This window comes from Coregonus clupeaformis, chromosome 19 (assembly GCF_020615455.1).
Source record: "Coregonus clupeaformis isolate EN_2021a chromosome 19, ASM2061545v1, whole genome shotgun sequence".
NCBI classification, from domain to species: domain Eukaryota; kingdom Metazoa; phylum Chordata; class Actinopteri; order Salmoniformes; family Salmonidae; genus Coregonus; species Coregonus clupeaformis.
The window spans coordinates 48399725-48423876 of record NC_059210.1 but is presented as its reverse complement, the minus strand read 5'-3'; the positions used below and the strand labels follow the sequence as shown (position 1 = coordinate 48423876).

At 41.8% G+C, this 24152-nt stretch overlaps 1 protein-coding gene across 1 annotated transcript in view; it reads right to left on the bottom strand.

Moving 5' to 3' along the window:
• LOC121532201 (inactive serine protease PAMR1) overlaps positions 1-24152 on the bottom strand; it is a 56154-nt gene that overhangs the window by 17681 nt on the left and 14321 nt on the right. The window contains exons 2-6 of the mRNA XM_041837987.1: positions 14971-15147; positions 11613-11738; positions 6271-6385; positions 3058-3275; positions 2340-2447 (exon numbers count right to left, since the gene is read on the bottom strand). Of these exons, the coding sequence (XP_041693921.1) occupies positions 2340-2447; positions 3058-3275; positions 6271-6385; positions 11613-11738; positions 14971-15147 (744 nt within the window). The remainder of the gene's footprint in view (positions 1-2339; positions 2448-3057; positions 3276-6270; positions 6386-11612; positions 11739-14970; positions 15148-24152) is intronic.

Sequence of the window (24152 nt, the reverse complement as noted above, 5' to 3'; positions counted from 1 at the left end):
GTTATAGTTTGAAGCTTTCTCATGAGTGGGCAGCCTGATGAAAGCCAGCCAATATTTAAATCACCCATAAAGTATACCTCTCTATTGATATCACATATATTATCAAGCATTTCACACATGTTATCCAGACACTGACTGTTAGCACTTGGTGGTCTATAGCAGCTTCCCACCAGAATGGGCTTTAGGTGAGGCAGGTGAACCTGTAGACATATTACTTCAACAGTATTTAACACGAGATCCTCTCTAAGCTTTACAGCAATGTGATACTGAACATAGACCGCAACACCGCCCCCATTGGCATTTCTGTATTTTCTGTAAATGTTATAACCTTGTATTGCTACCACTGTATCATCAAAGGTATTATCTAAGTGAGTTTCAGAGATAGTCAGAATAGGAATGTCATCTGTTACTAGCAAATTATTGATTTCATGAACCTTGTTTGTTAAGCTACATATGTTAACGTGGGCTATTTTTAACACTTTTCTGGGATGCTTGATTATTTTTCCTGCTTTACTGGGAAGCTTAGCAGAGGTAGACATACTCAGGTTATTTTTATTAGTGCAGGGTGAGCTGCACACAGTGGACTTCCTACTAGGGCACACCACCTCAGTGCTAACAGTATTACTCTGGTTCATAGGCATATGATTACTGCATACAATAGCTGTAGGATCAGCAGAGGCATTCTGGGCAGTAAGAGGGACATAAATGAGGTTATTTACATTGTGTCTTCCATCGCCCCTAGGATAATACGTAAAAATGTATGCACACATGACTGTAAGTCGCTTTGGATAAAAGCGCCTGCTAAATGGCATATTATTATATTATTATTATATAATGTACATTATGACAACTCAGCGACACAATGGTAGGGATTAAATGAGCTGGATTTAGGACATTGATAACTCATTGTCTCAACGCAGCCTTATAATGCTGTGAAAGTATCCAGGAACCCAAATTATTTGGGTGGATCCCATCCTCCTTATAATATGAGCTTTGTTTCCAGAAGGTATCAAAATTGTCAATAAATGTTACACCCACAGAGCTGCAATAGTCTCGTAGCCAGTTGTGGAGGGCTAAAAGTCTGCTGAACCGTTCAATGTCACGATTTAGGGAGGGCAGAGGGCCAGATATTATGGGGCATTTGTTGGTGTCAAGTAGAGACCCAATCAGTTCTTTAAAATCCATCTTCAGCTGTTCTGAGCTGCCCTTCATAATGTCATTTGACCCCACATGAACCATGACAGACTGACTCACAGCCTCGGGAAGCAACTTGGTGATATCCTGAACTTTTGCCCCAGGAAAACACAAAGTCTTTGCCCCAGGTACAGATATGTTCCTCACCATCGAACTCTATCACAATCGCCGGAATGATCCGGCCTCTGCCGTGTGTCGAAGCAGATTGCGAGGCCAGAGCCACAGAACTCACCTGAGAAGAGGGTTGCTGAGACGCTGGCTGCATGCAGGCCACAACCGCCAAAGGGACAGAGCTCTGATCCAGAGAGCACGGCCCAGCAGAGGGGGGCCACGGTGGTCCAGGCTGTGGCCAGGCAGTTGATTGACTATGACAGGATGGAGGGAACACCCAAGCCCCCGGCAGAAGACAGCTGGTACAGGGGCTCAAAGTGATTTGAAAGTCTTAAGTCCGGACGCGGGGAAAGAAGGCAGGCGCGCCGACAATAATTATTCTCTTTCTTTCTGGTTCCGACATGCATCCATTTACGCTCACCTGGAGTCCAACAGTGAGCAGCCATTTTCTGGTTCAAGCTAGTAGAGGAGTTCAGTGGCGGAAAGTGATCATAGTCCAGGAAGGTCCCATTATGATCCTCTTGGTTGTTTTCATAGGAAGCATTTAAAGATGTTGATAGTCTCATGGAATCCTTATTCAGTTCAAGGCGCTTTGTCAAATGTTTTATTTCTTCTTGAAGTGTAATAATCCTTTCTTTAGCTGCATGAAGTTCAATACATTTTTCACAAATGAAGGTATCCATCGGACCTTTCCCCGTGACAACAATGAACATGTCTCATCTTATACATTTAATAGTTTGCAAGTCCCCAGCAGATTCAAATGAGTTTTCACTGCTGCACGCCGACAGTCCAAGGGAACAAACATTTCCCGGCTCCGCCGGGGACTTAGAGGATTAGTGATGGTGACTCACTCACTGTTGTTAACACTAATGGGACTCTCTGAAGAGATGGTCATGGGAGAATTCCAACATAGATACTCTGCATGCTTGTTGTCTGAGGTCTTTGTTTTAACTGTCCTATACAGCTGGCAGACACCAGTAACACAAGTCACATCACCTCTGTGAATAGTCTGACCCAAAGTTTAGTGTACTCACCATTCTCACACCTCTGACCAGTGTAGCCGCCCAGACAGGCACAGTGGTAGGAGTAGGACGTGTCCAGGATACAGGTACCATCATGGAGACAGGGGGAGGAGCTGCATGCTGAAAACACACAGGAGCAGAACGGAGGCTTAGACACATTACATGGACTACATAACAGTAGTTAAAAAATATACAAATAATTGCAGGCTTTCCTCACTCCCTCCCTTCATCTGCACTAATCAAAGTTTGTAGTGGATTCCTTATTTTGGGGATATGGCAAAAAATGTATAAACTGTATACAGGTGAGAAAATACTTTGGTGTTTAAATTCATGCCTGCTCTCCAACACCCATCCCCAAAATGTACAGTAGCCTACAGTATGTATTTTTTGTCTTGAGTGGAGTTGGCTTGGAGTACTGTGTTACTGTGTGTGTTCATGGTGATTGGGTTTGAATGAGGAGCTGAGTGACAGGTTAAGTTGGTACTTAAGTGGTTTCTCTGTTAGGCTGCCAAGCAGGGGTTCCCTGGAATGAGTTTGATAAGGTTGTGCTCTGCTTAGTTATCATAACAGCCATAAGTTAACATTCAGGTAGCTACCGGGGTGCTCAAGTATTTTTCTCAACTTTCCCAACTTATGATGGGATATTTGAAACCACAATATATTCCCAGATCTTATTAATCAATTTGCCAACTTTCGGTACTAAATCTACTCTGGGAGGTACTGTTCCTACCTGAGCTTTCTTGGAAGGTGGCGAAAAAGCCATCAAAGTTCTTATAGCCATCGGCTACAAACAGGACGTGTAGGGAGTTGCCAGAGCTCTGGATTGGAGCAGGCTTGTTGTTCCCACAGAACCGACCAATCACACGAGAGTTGATGCTGTCACCATCACGCACCTCGATGTAGTCGTAGCGACAGGAGTGGTCGAACTCTAGGCTCAGCATCATGAACCTGTGGGTGGAGAGGGAGGGAGAGAGGGAGGGATGGAGGGAGATGGTTAGAAGTGGCCAAGGGAGACTGTTCTAAATTATTGTACCTGTAGCAGAGGTAAACTGAGTTTATTTAGTGGTATTGACAGTTTACCTCAATGTGAAGTACTAATGGGAGTATGAGGTTTGGGGGGTTGGTTTGCAACACAAATTCACATACACAGATCTCCACACTTTGAATAAACTTGGAAATAGATGTGTCTACAGCTAAAACATTGCAAGTAAAAAAAATAAGGTATTTTGACAACGTACCTATTCTCTTACAGTGACATTTAAAAGGTGGATATACGGCAGCCAATTGGCACGGTTTTTGTTTTAGCTAGTCACTTATACCATTCCGTCATCCAGTCACTCCTCTGTTTATTCCAGCCAGAAAGTTTTCATTGCAGTAGCCGGGCCTGGATTTTCCATATAAAACCAATTAAGAGGTTTCTCACTTGGTATATATGGTAAACATGATGTAAATTGCATGTTATTGCACGTTGTTGCCCCCTTTCCTCCCTGAGTAGGGAGACTATTATCTTTCTTTCCTGCTAGAGCCCTTGTTTTCCTGGAGCAACCGTGAGAGGGAGCACCTACCTGGCTTTCCTGGCTCTGCCAACCTGGCTGGCACCATCTCACACCCCTGACTCTTTTACTAGCCAGCAGTAGTGATTGGAACAGTGATTATTAATTTCCTCCCATTCTGTTGGAAGCAAAATCTATTATGGATATTGTGTCTTTTCACCAAGATAACACTCATGAGTACTTTTTTATACAGTCACCTTTTTTCTGCTTCTCTTGCCTGTGAAAGAGATCAATGCAACAAAAAAAAAATCAGAGTCGTTATAAAAAAGACATCTGCAAGGCTTTCAGCTGAGATCATGGCTGAGTCTAATGCTGTCCAATTTGAGGCAACAAAGCTACAATTGTTACTGTATGGAACTAATGGGACAATAATGCACTTGAGCTAAGATGAAAAATGTAAGATATGACGTCACAATTGTTAGTGACACAGGCAGCAAAAACAGAACATATTTTAGACATACATTTTTACAAGAACGGATGTTTGAGTTAACACAAGTCCAGATATAGAAAAAAGATGCTATATTAATAGTCAAGCTTTAGCACTATTAGAAACATCTTAGGGATACTTGACGTGTTCACCCTAACTTTAAGAGTAAATTTGCACTTAACACTCAATCTGGATCCCCACAGATTTCCATCAGAGTAGATATCCAAACAGTTTAAGTACCTTGAATATTTTGAACCCAGTGACAAATGAATGGTATGTGTGTTTGATGCCCGTAAACATCTCATCTCATTCTTTAGAATCAGTGATCATAAGCAAACGTACATGTGTGTGATTGATTGTATTAACACTGGTCTGATTGTAAGTGATTGATTGTGAGTTGTTGAAATGTAATTGATGTATTATCGCTTATTAACTAAAAAAGTCACACTGCCAAGCTAAATAGTATGATTGGTGAATACACTGATGTCAACTCCCACCACGCTTCGTCAGCATTCTCTGTGAATATAAGGTCATCCAGAGGTTTGTGTGGCTTTGGGACCTGTTTTAATGAGAGTTAAAGTGAATAGGATAATTGGTGAGAAAAACGTATTGGTATATGTCCTTTTAATTAACAAGCTTGGTTTTGTGGTGGGACAGCACAGTGAGTGATACCAGCTGGAAACAGTACAGGGAATACAGAAAACAAGGATTTGGATAGAGGAGTGTGAGTTTACAGTCAGCTCTTACAGAACAAGAGGAAAAAGAACAAGGAATATCTCCTGGCTCTATATTGGTAGATTTAAGATCTTTGGCTCGACATACAAAGGATAATTTTACCTCATATTTTAAATCAGACTTTGTCACAATACCAAGTTCCCCCAGTGTTATCAAAGTCTCTTAGGTCAAGGGGGCTTGTGCTAATCGGCCCTGGGTTTTTGTTTTCAGGAAAATCTTATGCCTTAAAAGTTTTGGCGTGCAGCGTGTGTTGTTGTGTAACTCGCTAAGTGTGTTGTTGCCTGTGTGGAGCGTGAAGTGAGATTCATTAGTACGGCAATAAATAAGAGGGATGTAGACAAGAGTAGTGAGTAATAAATACAAGATGGCCCTGCCAGTAAGGTTTCGCTGGCTGATGCCAAAACTCATAACTTTCCATTAGTCCAACTATGAGCAGAGCAACATGAAACAGAGAGGAGCACTATTTCATTTATGGTTTCTGTGGCTTGTATGTCATAAAAGACGGAAAACAGCAGTATGAGGCCTTATTTCTTCACTTGGAGATGTTTCATCAATCTCTTTCTGTCGATAGACCATGTTGTGTGACTAGCCCAAAGCGGGCCTGGAAACCAGTTTTATTTATTTACTGTGCTTGCAGATCCATTTGTCATCTGATCATGGATTTGGCCTGGCTGTCTGAGCTTGTCATGGTTGTGTAGTTTAACATTATTTACTATGGATCTGTTTATTTTAACACACAAAGCTATTACTCTATGTACTACGTATTTGCCAACAGACTGAATGCAGTTCAATATTCAATGTGGCTTTTTTTTATCGTAAAAGCCCTCAAATAAATGCTTGCCTGTAAAAAAGTTGTATGTATTTTGGGAAAAAATGAAAGTTATCACATAAATGAAATGCAAGGACTTTTCCTCAATACTAGGAGTGGTTCCAACCTTCGTCTAGACATTGGTCCATGAAATACCTCTCACAGAATTGTGAAAACTGAAATTAAATTAGTCTTAAATGGTTCAAGTATTAATAACTATTACAGATGGTCACCAGAGAGGCCAAAGTCTAGCCCTTTCATGTCAGAGGAAATTATGACTAAGTGACACTTATTGTTTCACAATGCTAGACTAGCTAGAACTAGCTGTCATTTAGCGACACCAGGCTTTAGCTCAGTGAACTAACTCGGTCTTGAGGTTTAGAGACAACCCAGGTCAAATACACGGTTGGTCACACCCACCTGAAGTCGATGGTGAATGGTCGGTCCACCTGAACGGTCCACTCACAATGAGCGTTGGTGGGGTAACTCTCCAGAACTATGTGGCCCTGACGTTTACGGATCACTCCTCCACACTCTGTAAACAGGAACAGAACCACTCAGAGCTCACACTTTACATAATGATGCAATGCAATGGGCTTTTCATTTCTTGATGTAATTATATGTTACTTTAAGACAGCATACTAATTGCTCATTTGAAACATAATTTGGCCAGTTTCCATTCATTATAAATGAATCATTGTATTGTGTAGCTCATACAGTGCCTTCAGAAAGTATTCAAACCCCTTGACTTTTTCCACATTATTGACTCGTTTCAGGAAACTAGGCATATGACACGCCTCAGTATTTCACAGGAGAGGCATTTGAACTTAAACTTTTTTAGAGTATGATAGCTAAGGATATGGAGAAAATTCTGCTACTTGATTGCAAATATGCAGTGGGAGTCAAAAAAAGAACACACAGAAGGCTGTTGTATAAAACACCTGTCTCCGGATTACATCTTCAAACTAAGGGCAACCATGGCATCCATGACAGAGAGGGAGGATCGTCCATCCATGTATATGGGTAAGGTAGTCTAGCTAGCTACATTTTCAGATATTATACATTTATAATTTTGTCAGAAAGTCGCTAGCTAGCTAACATTAGCTGGCTGGCTCGTTAGCTAATGTTGCGTGTATGATCTGTGTAGTAATATTATTCGTATCTCAGAGCCATTTGCATTGCTAGTTATAGCCTAATGTTAGCTAGCTAGGTAACATTGAACATGGTTGATTAGCTACCTTCAGATTCATGCAGGTTAGTAATGTTATGAGTTGGGATTATGGTTCATTATTTAGCTAGCTAGCTAGCTATATGTCTAAACAAAAGACTCTACTATGCAAGTAACCATTTCACGACACCTTCTGTATCCTGTGCATGTGACAAACCAACTTTTATTTTATTTGATATAGTATGTGTTTACCAGAGACGGTAATGTAAAGAACTGCACCAAAGTCAAATTAGGACAACTAGACAGTGTCCAAGTAAAAAAATTATCCGGTAGAATGCCCTGCTTTTATTCTGTCACACTCATACCCGTAAGCTATTTTCTGTAATTGGCTTGCCATTAACTTGTAAATAATGATCTTGTAGTGAGTTTATTTTTCTGTAATAATGAAGAGAAATGAGCTAAAGTGAGGACGTTGTCAGCTATATGATATGGTCATTATTTGAACTGGCTAGCCAGCTAACTTAACATTAGCTAGCTAGCTAACAAGCTAGAAATTAACCAAAACATTGTTTATAAAGTTGCTTTTAGTTGCCTGGTTTGCTAGATTGAAATATACTAAATACATTTTTTAACAGGTGGATTTCTTGGTGTTAAATAACACTAGTTATGCTATTTTGGACCACCAGGCTGCTGATGTCATGGAGCCTGTAGTTTTGGTGTTTATACTTTTTCATAACAACAACGACAAGTTTGATGTCGGATGACAATAGAATGATGTCACTGCGACAACTGTCAATAGACGTAGTATATACCAGCCTTTAGTCTTGAAATCTTTGATTGTTTGGTACATGGCCTCACATGTGAATCCTTAAAGAGATGGGTGGGGCTAAGGCTTAAGAGGGTGTGAACAATGCTGAATGGGTGTAGACAAAGAAGAGCTCTCCAGTAGGTTTACCAAAACATTCAAGGGGCATTTTCTCAAAAGTGAGGTTACAAATGTATCAACTTTCAAAGCAGAATTTCTTCCCCATTGTTCCTCAACTGTAGTGTATGATATACCATTGTCTAGTTCTGAGTCTTTACTTTTATCCAATGTAAAAAACACAATTTCAAATGTTGCTACATAAGACCAAATTGAGCCGGTCGGTCACATTTTGTTGTGTTACAGCCTGAATTTAAAATGGATTCAATTGAGATTTTGTGACGCAGTTCTACACACAATACCCCATAATGTCAAAGTGGAATTATGTTTTTAGAAATGTTTGCAAATTAATTAAAAATGAAAACCTGAAATGTCTTGAGTCAATAAGTATTCAACCATTTTGTTATGGCAAGCTTAAGTAAGTACAGGAGTAAAAATGTGCTTAACAAGTCACATAATACGTTGCACGGACTCACTCTGTGTGCAATAATAGTGTTTAACATGATTTTTAAATGACTACCCCATCTATGTACCGCACACATACAATTATCAGTAAGTTCCCTCAGTCAAGCAGTGTATTTCAAGCACAGATTCCACCTCAAAGACCAGAGAGGTTTTCCAATCTGTCGCAAAGAAGGGCACCTATTGGTAGAAAAACAAACAGATATTGAATATCCATTTGAGCATTGTACAGTTATTAATTACACTTTGGATGGTGTATCAATACACCCAGTCACTACAAAGATACAGGCGCCCTTCCTAACTCAGTTGCCGGAGAGGAAGGAAATCGCTCAGGGATTCCACCATAAGGCCAGTGGTGATTTTAAAACAGTTACAGAGTTTAATGGGTGTGATGGGAGATAACTGAGGATGGATCAACATCATTGTAGTTACTCCACAGCCCTAACATAAACTACAGAGTGGAAAGAAGGAAGCCTGTACACAATAAAAATATTTGCAATAAGGCACTAAAGTAATACTGAATACAAAGCGTTATGTTTTGGGCAAATCCAACACATGACTGTGTTTTCAAGCATGGTGGTGGCTGCATCATGTTATGGGTATGCTTGTCATTGGCAAAGGCTATGGAGTTTTGTTTTGGATAAAAATAAACGGAATAGAGCTAAGCACAGGCAAGGCCCTAGAGGAAAACTTGGTTCAGTCTGCTTTCCAACAGACACTGGGAGACAAATTCATCTTTCAGCAGGACCATTACCTAAAACACAAGGCAAAATACACTGGAGTTGCTTACCAAGACAACATTGAATGTTCCTGAGTGGCCTAGTCACAGTTTTGATTTAAATTGGCTTGAAACTGTATTGCAAGACTTGAAAATGGCTTTCTGGCAATGATTAACAAGCAACTTGACAGAGCTTTTACAATTTTTTCAAGAATAATGGGACAATATCGTACAATCCAGGTGTGCAAATCCCTTAGAGACTTACCCAGAAAGACTCACAGCTGTAATTGCTGCCAAAGGTGATTCTAACATGTATTGACTCATGGGGTCCAATACTTACAGTATCTAATTAAGATATATTAGCGTAAAAAATCATATACTTAAAAAAAAAAAATATATATATATATATATATATATATATATATATTCCACTAGATCATTGACAATAAATGACAATTAAATCCACTTTAATCCAACAACAAAATGTGGATATGTCAAGTGGTGTGAACACTTTCTGAAGGCACTGATCTACAGTACACACAATACCCCATAATGTCAAAGTGGAATTATGTTTTTAGAAATGTTCACAAATTATACTGTATGTAATTGTCTTGTAGAGTTGAGGAATTGCATGTTGGTTACCAGTTATATAGTAACAAAATGAAATACACTCGTAGAAAAAAGGATTCCAAAACGGTTCTTCGGCTGTCCCCATAGGAGAACCCTTTTTGATTCCAGTTAGAACTCTTTTGGGTTCCATGTAAAACCCTCTGTGTAAAGGGTTCTACCTGGAACGAAAAAGGGTTATTCAAAGGGTTCTCCTATGGGGACAGCCGAAGAACATGTTTAGGTTCTAGATAGCAAATAAAAAAATTAAATACGCAGAAACCACAGGCCTGCGGCCAAGAGCTGTAAATACATGCCAAGTTTCTGCTGTTGATGAAAAGTCTTTCTACCTGTGCCTCACAGCACATTTAGTTATTTGCATATTGTAAAAGCTATACTCCAGACATGACATATCAAATTGTATTGTGAGATTCCAGGATGTTGATTAACAATGTCTTGACTTGTAATTTCAGCTCATTTAATGAAAAAACCCTGAGGCATTTAGCTTTCATCCACCCAACATACAGTTGTGCAAAACGTCCTATAGTACACTGAACAAAAATATAATGCAACATGTAAGGTGTTGGTCCCATATTTCATGAGCTTAAATAAAATATCCTAGAAATGCTCTATATGCACAAAAAGCTTATTTATCTAAAATGTTGTGCACAAATTTGTTTACATCCCTGTTAGTGAGGCTTTCTCCTTTGCCAAGATAATCCATCCATCTAAAATGTGCAGGTGTGGCTTATCAAGAAGATTATTAAACAGCATGATCATTACATTGGTGCACCTTGTGCTGGGGACAATAAAAGGCCACTCTAAAATGTGCAGTTTTGTAACACAACATAATGCCACAGATGTCTCAAGTTTTGAGGGAGCGTGAAATTGGCATGCTGACTGCAGGAATGTCCACCAGAGCTGTTGCCAGAGAATTTAATGTTAATTTCTCTACCATAAGCCGCCTCCAACGTCATTTTAGAGAATTTGGCAGTACGTCCAACCGGCCTCACAACCACAGTATGGCGTCATGTGGGCGAGCGGTTTGCTGATGTCAACGTTGTGAATGGTGGTGGTGGTGGGGTTATGGTATGGGCAGGCATAAGCTATGGACAACTAACACAATTGCATTTTTTTATCATTGGCAATTTGAATGCACAGAGATAACGTGACGAGATCCTAAGGCCCATTGTCATGCCATTCATCCGCCGCCATCACGTCATGTTTCAGCATGATAATGAACGGCCCCATGTCGCAAGGATCTGTACACAATTCCTGAAGCTGAAAATGTCCCAGTTCTTCCATGGCCTCACCAGAACTGTCACCCATTGAGCATGTTTGGGATGCTCTGGATTGACATTTACGACAGCGTTTTCCAGTTCCCGCCAATATCGCACAGCCATTGAAGAGGAGTGGGACTACATTCCACGGGCCACAATCAACAACCTGATCCACTCTATGCGAAGAAGATGTGTCACACTGCATGAGGCAAACGGTGGTCACACCAGATACTGACTGGTTTTCTGATCCATGCCCCTACCTCTTTTTTTAAGGTATCTGTGACCAACAGATGCATATCTGTTCCTTATATTAATTGTAACTCAGTACAATCTTAGAAATTGTTGCATGTTGCGTTTATATTTTTGTTCAGTATAATTGGTTTGTAGGTAGATGGTATGTGCCTATAGGCATGGAAAGGAAGCTAGGAGAAGTTGCCTATAACCCTGATACAGGGTCAGATATTCTTTCATCCCCCTAATGGTTTTGGTTAGAACTGGGGGAATAAGGTAAACTGATCCTAGATCTTTGGTTAAGGGTGAGTTTTACCCGTAACAATGGTGGGAGGTAATGTGGGTAGAGGTATATGGGAGAAGGAGTGAACTAACTCAAGCAGTCACCGCCTGACCAGCCGGGACGACACTCAGCACAGTACTTCCCCTTGATGAAGAAATCATCTCTGGGCCCCCATGTCCCATTGTTACACTGCTTACAGTTCTCAAATATGCTGCAACCTATGAGAGAGAGAGGAGAGAAAATAAAAGAAAGAGGGTGAATGCGGGGAGAAAGAGACAAAGAGAGAGAGGTTACATAGTGCTGACTGAACACTGAAATGTCTAAAACCTCTTCACCATAAGTGTGATGCATTCAGTCACAGTTTTGGTTTGACCGTTCCCAATGACTGTTCGGTTCAAATCGGCCACATACCTCTACTGTATTCCCCTTAGTGCCTGTTTGCTCTTTACCTCAGACCTGCTAAACTCATCAGGCTCCTCATTCACTGTAACAGGGTAACAGAACAGCAAAAACACATTTGTGCTTCCTGAAATATAAATGTCCAGAAAACCCCCAGAAGGACTGAGTTTCGGATGTATTTTCACTTTTGGGGTTCTGTGGTGCTCTGCAGTGCAGACATCCTGAGGACAAGCTGGGAGACAGGGATATGGACGTCAGTGATACAGCAGCAGGACATATTAACACCAACAGGTATCAGTGTAAACATCACATGACTTTACCATGTCTCCTCCACCGTCTACATACAGTACACTCAGGGTGGAAAGGGATGCGCGTGCGTGTGTATGTGTGTCAATAGTGTGGATGTAGCTCAGTTGGTAGAGCATGGCGTTTGCAACGCCAGGGTTGTGGGTTCGATTCCCACGGGGGGCCAGTATGAAAAAAAATATATATAATGTATGCACTCACTAACTGTAAGTCGCTCTGGATAAGAGTGTCTGCTAAAATGACAAATAAAAAAATAGTTCAGGCAGAGGAGTACATCTGATGTGAAAATGAAGCAGATTAAGAATATATAAAGAGAAAGTATTAGCATATTCCCATAGGTCAATAATAATCTTGTGGTGAAATATTATAACTACGCATTGTGCCTTTTCAGCAATCTGTTTTCTCTTATCCCAGAACATTGTTTTGAGACCGAAAGGGGTGTATCAGTTTCAAGGTCTCAGCTTGGAGAGAAGAAGCCTTGTGAGCAGTGCTTAATTTGTAAATCGGGAGGTGCCGGAAATAAAAAAGAGCGCAAGAGGGCGGTGACCTGGGGACTTCTGAGGTACCGGAACACATAAGAAAAAAATCACCTTTATAATAAAGCATTGCATGCATATCATCGCATTTGCGTAGTGGCATAGAGCAGTAGAGTAGAGTAGAGTAGTAGAGTATTTTTAGTAGCCTAGGGTCCGGGAAAATGTTGGCCTTTTAAAAACGCATTTCATGCAATTCTACGTCATTTTACTGGAGACTTTGGCAGAATCTTTTTTTAATAATGCACAAATGATCGAAATGGCAGGCTACTTTGACACTGACAAACTGAGAATCTGAGATCAATAAAAACGACCTTGTCTTAAATCCATCAATAGCCTAGGCCTAGGTGTGTGGAGACACATATTGTAGGCTACAATATGAGGAGGAAATTATAGTCCTAAAAATGCTTTCCAGTTTCACTGACTCAATCACTTGCTGGTGATTGTCGATATGCTTGTGCCAAAAGCCTATCTCTCTCTCTTTTGTAAAACAATATTTGGAAGTTGATCAAATATTTTGGTAGCCTACAGCATAGAGTCTTCTCTTTTCAGCAGGAGTCATTGCTTTCCAACCTGTGTTTTCCCTCCATTGTATTTGAAATATTGTGAAAGGCCTGTTTTGTCTGCGTGCTGTTTTTTCACTGACAGATTTGCCACGTGGTCCCCTACTGTAGGCTATTCCTTGTTATTGGGCTACAATCCACAGGCTATTTAAAAAAAAGAAGCTATTGATCCTCTGTGGCTAAATTATAGGGCTTCTCGTGGTGTAGTAGGCTATTCTGAATTATTTCATTTATTTCTGAACAGACAGCAGTAATTCTATAACTTTGGCAAATGTTTTTCAATTTATCAGGGGTGCTGCAGTTCCTCTAGAACCCTTTGTGCAGCTATGATTCTATAAGGAAATAAATGATGAAGTGCAACGCTGGAGAGTTGCAGTGTCATGTATCAGAGCAGAGAGGGAGAGAGATCATAGAAAGTGAATCTCATTCTAGTTATGTGAGAGATACTGGCGCGCTTCTCACACAGCCACCACACAGCATTGGTCTCAAACACAGGTTATAATGTTGCGCAAACCATAAACTCGTGGCATGAAAAATTATTTTCACTTTTTGCAATGTAAAAATACAAGCGATCAAAATTCATTTGAGTTGCCTCTTAATTAATTCTACTCCCCCCACACAAAAAACGTCATGTGAAAAAGTTGATTTTCAGCCCGGGCCTAATATTCTATGAGTTGATTTGGGTTGGGCCGGCCCGAGCTGAAAATCAACTTTTTCACATGACGTTTTTTGTGTGGGGGCAGTATAATTAATTAAGAGGCAACTCAAATGAATTTTGATCGCTTGTATTTTTACATTGCAAAAAGTGAAAATTATTTTTCATGCCACGAGAGGTACCGGATTCGGCCAAATAGGTTACGGAATAAAACAGTCCAAAACGGACAGGTGGCTCCTGCCGGAACAGGATCCATCTCAAATTAAGCAATGCTCGTGAGGTATTGGTCGGTCCAAACGTTAATGGTGAATTTATTATGAATAATGAATAAGCTAAATCATGGAAATAGAACTTGTCTGTGTAAGCAGTATATAAGAGAACTAACGGGACTGCCCGGGGGAGCTCCCGACCGACGTGTACTATGGTGCATTTAGTTTTTTTGGAACCTCTCCAGCTTGCTGTTAATAAAGAATGATTCATTTAAGATTTACTTCAGGTGTCCCTGGTGGTAATTTCCACGACAGAGGGATGCACTTAACGAAAGTAAATTTTCTGGAAAATAATCGGGATTAGGCATCGCTCTCTAATGTTGTTGGCCTAAACTCACTGCATTTCACTCTAGCTGACACAAACTCACCGCTCTTGTATGTCTGCCAGGCTTATAACAGAGCCTTGGAGGCAGATGGCACAGAGACTACAACATCAGTCAAGACATTAAGCTGGATCTAACGGGTACTGTAGTGGCAGACATTTCAGAAATGTACTGGTAGAATGGCCTCCTATACTGTGTATTTTTGCAAATTAAACATGTATTAACAAATCCAGCACCAAGGCATAATGTATCTGACCATGTTGTTGTCAATAAAATCGAATACACAGCGTGCAGGAATGCATTCAACCAGTCCTCCACGGGTTTACCAGAATGGTAAAATAACCAAAATGGATGGACTCCCCAGGTTTTGAGCCAGCATGGTGGTGTGTTGGACAGGTTTACCTGGGTGGATGATGCAGGGGTCACACTTGTTGAGGACGTTGCGGCAGCAAGGCACAGCGTAGCCAACGGGGGTGCCCTGGAGGGGACACTTACAGCGGATCACGTCGTACTCACAGCAGCCCCGACACATGACGTTCCACTCTGGGCCGGGACAGTGGTTATACAGGTACCTGTAGTCTGGGAACCAACCAGTACACCTGGGTCAAATACATGAGTCAGATACCTTCAAATACTATAAAGTATTAGCTTGGAGTTTTTGGAACTATTCCATTATCCCGGCAGCCTATTGGGCTTGGAGTCAGAGATTCAGGTGCAAAAATAGGTGGAATTTATTAAAGTGAGGGTGATGGAGAAGACTGGATCCAGAGTTGTATTTACAAAATTCATTTACATATTTTCCTCCTCTGCCTGCTCATCTGTGTGTGTTTTGTCATATTTTTACATCAGACATCATTAATTTGGTAATAACAGCTAGTTTTCAGTTTTCCCTCCCCACTCAGACCACTCCCAGACAGTCCTAGCAAATTCTTGCTTGAGAAATTGCACTTTGCTAAGAATATATTTTTGTTTATTTGTAACCATTTTAATTGAAAACAATCACAGTAAGATACTTAATTGTTACCCAGAAAAGATGAGGAACATTTAGTCGAAAGTTTCTCTCTCTCGCTCTCTCGCTCTCTCGCTCTTTCAAAGAGGTTTTATTGGCATTGGAAACATATGTTGTCATTGCCAAATCAAGTGAAATAAACAATCACAATGTAACAGTTAATATTAAACACACAAAAGTCTCAAAAGAGAAAGATGTTTAAAATGTTAAATTATTAACTATGTATAAAAATATTTAAAAAAACGAGTGAATCAGTCAGGACCTGTACAGGCCGTTGGTCGATCGATACACTCTAAATAAAATATCAAATAGCCTATAAATGAAGATAAAATAGCTCACAGACGAATTCAACTACTTGCACAATACACAACTTGCTGGCTCTACTAGGGCCCGCTCAGTAAGCCTGTGTGTGTGCAAGAGCGTGTGCTGTGTGTGCAAAAAGTAAAAGTACAAATGAGAGGGCAATGGGGGGGACCCACGCCTCAACCGCTCCCCAGGAAGGCTGATGGACCAGGACGTGAGGAGGAAAACGTCGCCGTGCCGGGGTTTTGAGGAGCAGCAGCCTGGAGTTCGCCAGAGACGCAACACCAGCTCCGGTCACACGCCCCTCACCATGGTCACACCATCTCTCTCTCTCTCTCTCTCTCTCTCTCTCTCTCTCTCTCTCTCTCTCTCTCTCTCTCTCTCTCTCTCTCCAATTCAATTCAATTCAATTTCAATTTAAGGGCTTTATTGGCATGGGAAACGTACGTTAACATTGCCAAAGCAAGTGAAGAAGATAGTAAACAATAGTGAAATAAACAATAGATATTAACAGTAAACATTACACTCAGAAGTTCCAAAAGAATAAAGACATTTCAAATGTCATATTATGTATATATACAGTGTTGTAACAATGTACAAATAGTTAAAGTACAAATGGGAAAATAAATAAACATAAATATGGGTTATATTTATAATGGTGTTTGTTCTTCACTGGTTGCCCTTTTCTTATGGCAACATGTCACAAATATTGCTGCTGTGATGGCACACTGTGGTATTTCACCCAGTAGATAAGGGAGTTTATCAAAATTGGGTTTGTTTTCGAGTTCTTTGTGGATCTCTGTAATCTGAAGGAAATATGTGTCTCTAATATGGTCATACATTTGGCAGGAGGTTAGGAAGTGCAGCTCAGTTTCCACCTCATTTTGTGGGCAGTGTGCACATAGCCTGTCTTGTCTTGAGAGCCAGGTCTGCCTACGGCGGCCTCTCTCAATAGCAAGGCTATGCTCTCTGAGTCTGTACATAGTCAAAGCTTTCCTTAAGATTGGGTCAGTCACAGTGGTCAGGTATTCTGCCACGGTGTACTCTCTGTTTAGGGCCAAATAGCATTCTAGTTTGCATTGTTTTTGCATTGTTTTTACCCCTTCTTAACCCCCCTCCACAAGCACGTACGCATGCATGCATGCACACACACACACCACCCAACCAAACTCTTCCAACCCAACCAACCCAGATCTTTCAAAACAAGTCAGCCAACCTCTAATTGAAAGTGTGCACTGTGAGGCATGTGAGCAGAGAGAAGACAGAACTTGGCTGCGTCTCTAACTGGGGACATCTGTCTAGCTGTGCATATCCTGCCTTCTGCCTCCAAAGGCTTTGCTGTTTTTAAAGGGAAAACTATCTGCCTTCCTGATTCCCTAATCCTCTCTCTCTCTCTCTCTCTCTCTCTCTCTCTCTCTCTCTGTCTCTCTCTCTCTCTCTCTCTCTCTCTCTCTCTCTCTCTCTCTCTCTCTCTCTCTCTCTCTCTCTCTCTCTCTCTCTCTCTCTCTCTCTCTCTCTCAACATAAATGTTTCCAGTTTTCATATGAGGTGTAAATTCAGCCAATGAGGCCTGAACTGTTCAATTTATTAAGGAGCTCTCTGGCTCCTTCCTCTGACCCGAAGTCCCGTAGCTGTGCAGGTCTGTCATGGTAACAACCTCAACAGTATGTTATTAAGTTTTAGCCTACACATACACACACACACGCATACACACACAGAGTATGTGACTTAGTGTTGAGGCTTTGATTAATCTGTGAGAGTCCGTTTCAGGACAGTCAGCTGGACAGGATGTACAGATGTCCTGGAATGCCGTTAGATATCCCTCCCTACAGTTCCCACATCTCTCTGGCCCTGTAACATTAATGAACTCATAAATTATATCCTACTCCAGGGAAGATCTGCACTTCTCCTTAAGAATCTCATCTCTGACATCCAAGAACAGTTTAGGAATGGCATACTATTTTATATTAATCACTCTGAGAATGGATTGCATAATAGGCCAGGTCAAAAGTATTATCAGTGCTAAGTGAAGACAGTTAATGGCGCTGCTTTCACACTTTGTTTGGAAAGATTTCGCAATTCTGTTTGTTTTGGATCCGTTGTTCTTTGGCTGACATATTATTGCTGTGGTAACCCTGAAAAGAAGGGTTACGGTGAATGTAAAACAACAAAACAACATGTTCTACTCCAGTGAGAACAGGGAGGGTAGTCTAAACAGGGCGTAGTCTAAACAGGGCATCCATTATTTACATAATGTCTATGACCTCAGAATTACATTATAATTCCAGTATGATGACATCGAGCTATTACTCATGTAAACACCAGCCCCTTGCTCAACAAGCCTGTCCCTCCCCTTCAATAACTCCCAGATGGTTTTATGTGTTCAAAACACATGTGGCCCAGTACTCTTGTTCTCATTCCTACTCACCTCTTCTGTATTGTATGGTGTCTTCAGATTTTACTGGCTGTCTGCTTCTCCCTGACTAAAAATGAGTTTAGTAGTTATAGTTTCTATTTAAATTGACATTTTTGGGGATTTCCTAAAGTCTCTCTCTCTCTCTCTCTCTCTCTCTCTCTCTCTCTCTCTCTCTCTCTCTCTCTCTCTCTCTCTCTCTCTCTCTCTCTCTCTCTCTCTCTCTTTCTCTCTCTCTCTCTCTCTCTCTCTTCTCTCTCTCTCTGTCTCTGTCTCTGTCTATGTCTCTGTCTCTCTCTCTCCCTCTCTCTCTCTCGCTCTCGCTCTCTCTTGCTGTCTCTTCTTAACTTCTCTCTCCTCCCTGTCTCTCCCTGCATTTAAGACTTCAGCAGAAATTGTTAGAGAGCATGTAGGGATATTTGAGAAAGCTCCACATTCAGCCAGCCTCACCAACATTGTTACGGTAGTCAATTACTCATACATTTAATCAGACCGCATCAGAGGCATACTCACTGTTTGTGTATTTTGTTTAAGCCAAAACGTCTCAGCCTTACAGCATTCAGTCTTGACAATTTGACGAACTTCCATTTATCCTCCAGCAGTGTGTCACGCCCTGACCTTGAGAGCCCTGTTTCTCTAGTTGGTTTGGTCAGGGTGTGAATTCTAGATGTTCTATTTCTATGTTGGCCGGGTGTGGTTCCCAATCAGAGGCAGTTGTCTATCGTTGTCTCTGATTGGGGATCATACTTAGGCAGCCATTTTGCCTGAGGTCTTGTTTCTGTTTTGGCTTGTGCAGCCTGTTGAACTTCACGGTCGTTTGTATTTTGTTGTTTTGATCTGTATTCAGTGAATAAAGGAATATGTACGCATACCACGCTGCACCTTGGTCCGATCCGTCTATCAACGAGCGTGACACAGTGGCTGAATACCTTTTCACGTATCCAGTCTGTTTTTCTATTCATGCACCTAGGTTAGACTACAAGGTAGCAACAATAAACCCTATGCTTTTATAAGAAGTAGAAGGTCTACTTTGTCCTTTTCTCATATCCTGCAAAGCTCGGCACTAAGTGCACCACCAGCAGCAGTCTGGAGGAGATCCATGGTGGAGGCGACAGTGACTGGAGCCTGTGATTTGTATGGCACCTGTTAAGTTTCTGGGTAGACTAATCTAGCCCCTGTGGTTATGGGCCTGGACTCCACCCAGACTCATGTCTGCTACACTCACTGATCTACAACAGTGTACAGCAGTACAGACGCTTGGGTGGTAAAAACTGTCAAATAGTCATCCTTGTTGATATGATTAGAGCAAAAAGTGGATTACACAAGATTATAAAACGGGTTGTTTGGATCCTGGATGCAAAATACCATGAAGTGTTGAGGCTGGTTTACAGTCCATCTAGTTAGCTAGCCATTTCAAATAATGAGTATAGCTGACAACGTCTTAACTTTAGCTACTTTTCCCCACTTTAATTAAGTGAAAAAGTTAAGGGTGCCCATGAGGTCCCTTAAGTCCATCATTCAGTATGGATATCAATGTAAACAGCATTTGTGGAGTAGAATGTTGCTTTCCTCTGCCCTGGTGGCAAAAGGAAAACATCAACCAGCTAGATAGGTGTATAGCTAGCTAGGTAGCTACTTAGCTAAACAATGGAAGGTGCACAATCCATGGCTACAAAGCTAGCTGGCTAGCTAGCTACAGTGCATTCGGAAAGTCTTCAGGCCCCTTCCCTTTTTTCCACATTTTGTTACGTTACAGCATTCTAAAATTGATTAAATACATGTATTTCCTCATCAATCTGCACACAATACCCCATAATGACAAAGCAAAAACAGGTTTTTAGAAATTATTGCAAAAAACTGAAATACCATAATTACATAAGTATTCAGACCCTTGGCTATGAGACTCGAAATTCAGCTTAGGTGCATCCTGTTTACTTTGATCATCCTTGAGATGTTTCTACAACTTGATTGGAGTCCACCTGTGGTAAATTCAATTGAATGGACATGATTTAGAAAGGAACACAGCTGTCTATATAAGGTCCCATAGTTGACAGTGCATGGCAGAGCAAAAACTCTTCCTAGAGCTGGCTGGCCGCCCAAATTGAGCAATCGAGGGAGAAGGGCCTTGGTCAGGGAGGTGACCAAGAACCCGATGGTCACTCTGACAGAGCTCCAGAGTTCCTCTGTGGAGATGGGAGAATCTTCCAGAAGGACAACCATCTCTGCAGCACTCCACCAATCAGGCCTTTATGGTAGAGTGGCCAGATGGAAGCCATTCCTCAGTAAAAGGCACATGACAGCCCACTTGGAGTTTGCCAAAAGGTACCTAAAGGACTCTCAGACCATGAGAAACAAGATTTTCTGGTCTGATGAAGCCAAGATTGAACTCTTTGGCCTGAATGCCAAGCGTCACGTCTGGAGGAAACCTGGCACTATCCCTATGGTGAAGCAGGGTGGTGGCATCATCATGCTGTGGGGATGTTTTTCAGCGGCAGGGACTGGGAGACTCGTCAGGATCGAAGGAAAGATGAACAGAGCAAATTACAGAGAGATCCTTGAGGAAAACCTGCTCCAGAGTGCTCAGGACCTCAGACTGGAGCGCAGGTTCACCTTACAACAAGACAATGACCCTAAGCACAAAGCCAAGACAATGCAGGAGTTGCTTCGGTACAAGTCTCTGAATGTCCTTGAGTTGCCCAGCCAGAGCCCGGACTTGAACCCGATCGAACATCTCTGGAGAGACCTGAAAATAGCTGTGCAGCGACGCTCCCCATCCAACCTGACAGAGCTTGAGAGGATCTGCCGAGAAGAATGGGAGAAACTCCACAAATACAGGTGTGCCAAGCTTGTAGCGTCACACCCAAGAAGACTCGAGGCTGTAATCACTGTCAAAGGTGCTTCAACAAAGTACTGATCAAAGGGTCTGAATATTTATGTAAATGTGATATTTCAGTTATTATTATTGATTTATTTGCAAACATTTCTAAAAACCTGTTTTTGCTTTGTCATTATGGGTTATTGTGTGTAAATTGTTGAGGGAAAAAAAATATGTAATCAATTTTAGAATAAGGCTGTAACGTAACAAAATGTAGAAAAAGTCAAAGGGTTTGAATACTTTCTGAATGCACTGTACCTACTCTGTAAATTAGCTTGTCGTGCTATAAAATAATAAAACGAGTTGAGACAAAGTAACTAAAAGAAACGTGTGTTATTATCTTCTGAATCAAATTTTTTCTCCTGTCTTTAATGTAGAATTTCTATTTTGCGATCTCCCAAAATAAATGTAATCTCTTTGATTTGACGTTCAGTCAGTGAATCAGGTTGTCTCCATGGTAACCAGATACTTTTTCTGCCGTACATGCCTTCAAACTACTGTAAAACCCCGTAAGTATGCCCTTACCTAAGGAAAACATTTGAGGGGCTCTATGTAACACCCATAAACAATTCCCTTAGGCAAGGATAAATTATTCCTGAAATGTATACAATGGGCCCTGGTTCCTGCCAGCTGAACATGCTGCACTTGCTGTGGTCCCTGCCTCGACCTCCACACCTGCTCCAGCCGATCTTCAGCCCGCCAGCCTCTTCAGGCCACTCTCAGGCCACTCTCGGCATGAGAACGCCTGAGCCCCCTTCCCACCACATAATTTCAAGTCAGCGCTCTCCGATATCCAAGACTGGACCAAGGGCCAACTGCGGGAAGTACTGACCAGAAGGGGCATCAGCCACTCCACTGCAGACCACAAGTCTAATGCACCACGATGGGTGGGAAGCTCCTCCAGGGCCCCATCTCTAGGGCCCACCCCTCAGGGGTCTTTGCCCGCCTGCGAGAAACCCCAGCCTCGGCTCACAGACGCCTCTCCCACATGCCTCCTCCCCACCACCTATGTTCCCACTCCCCATCTGCAAGCGTAATTATTAATAAAAAACATAGAAAATATTTATTGACTCCTTTATCGACTTACCCATAAACTTTCCAACCACCCCAACAGAGAGCTAGTAGAATACCTCACCACCGGCCTAACCAATGGATTCAACCCTGGCCTCTTGGCCCCGTTCACCGCATTCACCAAATGCCACAACCTACAAACTGCCTTGACAAATCCAGGTGGGGTCAGGTGGAGACTATTTTTTCGCCGTCCACCTCACTTTCGGCTGCAGGAGCAGCCCCAAAATATTCGACACCCTCTCAGAGGTAGTGTGCTGGGCCCTTACCAACAATTATTGTCTGCTTCTCCCCCCAGTTCTGGGCTAGCCACCTTAATCGATGTTTTCATCACTCTGGGGGTCCAACTCTCAGCCGAGAAGTTCTTCAATTTAGTTCCTAGGTGTCCACCTCGACTCAGCCAAGCTTCCTTCCCCCAGGACAAGCTGGACTGGTTCATGCTCATCATGGACGGGACCTAGCTCACCTCAACTTTGCCATGTGCATCCTTCCCCAAGGCCGTCCCTTCATCTCCCACCTCTTGGAGCTGGCTTCCTCGACCCAGGCATTGTCCAACCATTTGGTCCCCACGGCCAGATTTCTGGAGGAGCTACGCATGTGGTCCTTGCTCCTTTCCCAATGTAACCTCATACAGTGGGGAAAAAAGTATTTAGTCAGCCACCAATTGTGCAAGTTCTCCCACTTAAAAAGATGAGAGAGGCCTGTAATTTTCATCATAGGTACACGTCAACTATGACAGACAAAATGAGGAAAGAAATTCCAGAAAATCACATTGTAGGATTTTTTATGAATTTATTTGCAAATTATGGTGGAAAATAAGTTTTTGGTCAATAACAAAAGTTTCTCAATACTTTGTATTATACCCTTTGTTGGCAATGACACAGGTCAAACGTTTTCTGTAAGTCTTCACAAGGTTTTCACACACTGTTGCTGGTATTTAGAACAGCGCCGGAGAAGATGGCTGCCGTTTTACAGCCCTCTAACCAATTGTACTAATATGTGTGTTTTTCCGCGTTATTTGTAATTTATTTTGTACATAATGTTTCTGCCATCGTCTCTTATAACCAAAAAGAGCTTCTGGATATCAGGACAGCGATTACTCACCTCGTATTGGACAAAGATTTTTTATTCAACGAGGCGGCCGCGAAGGATATCATACAGACACCCGACAAGGCCCAAATCCCCGTCATTCGCATGAGGAAGAGACGGAGATATCATGGACGTAGATCAGGGTGCCTTGTAAGGATCCGATGGCGAGCGAGTAAACTGCCGCTCCCATCAATCCTATTAGCCAATCTTCAATCATTGGAGAACAAATTGGATGACCTAAGATTACGGTTATCCTACCAACGGGACATTAAAAACTGTAATATTTTATGTTTCACCGAGTCGTGGCTGAACGACGAAATGGATAACATACAGCTAGCGGGCTATACGCTACATCGGCAGGATAGAACGGCTGACTCCGGTAAGACAAGGGGTGGCGGTCTGTGTATATTTGTAAACAACAGCTGGTGCACAAAATCAAATACTAAGGAAGTCTCGAGGTTTTGCTCGCCTGAGGTAGAGTATCTTATGATAAGCTGTAGACCACACTATTTACCAAGAGAGTTTTCATCTATATTTTTCATAGCTGTCTATTTTCCACCACAAACCAATGCTGGCATTAAGATTGCACTGAATGAGCTGTATAAGGCCATAAATCAACAGGAAAACGCTCATCCAGATGCAGCGCTCCTAGTGGCCGGGGACTTTAATGCAGGGAAACTTAAATCCGTTCTACCTAATTTCTACCAGCATGTTAAATGTGCAACCAGAGGTAAAAAAACTCTAGACCACCTTTACTCCACACACAGAGACGCATACAAAGCTCTCCCTCGCCCTCCATTTGGCAAATCTGACCATAAATCTATCCT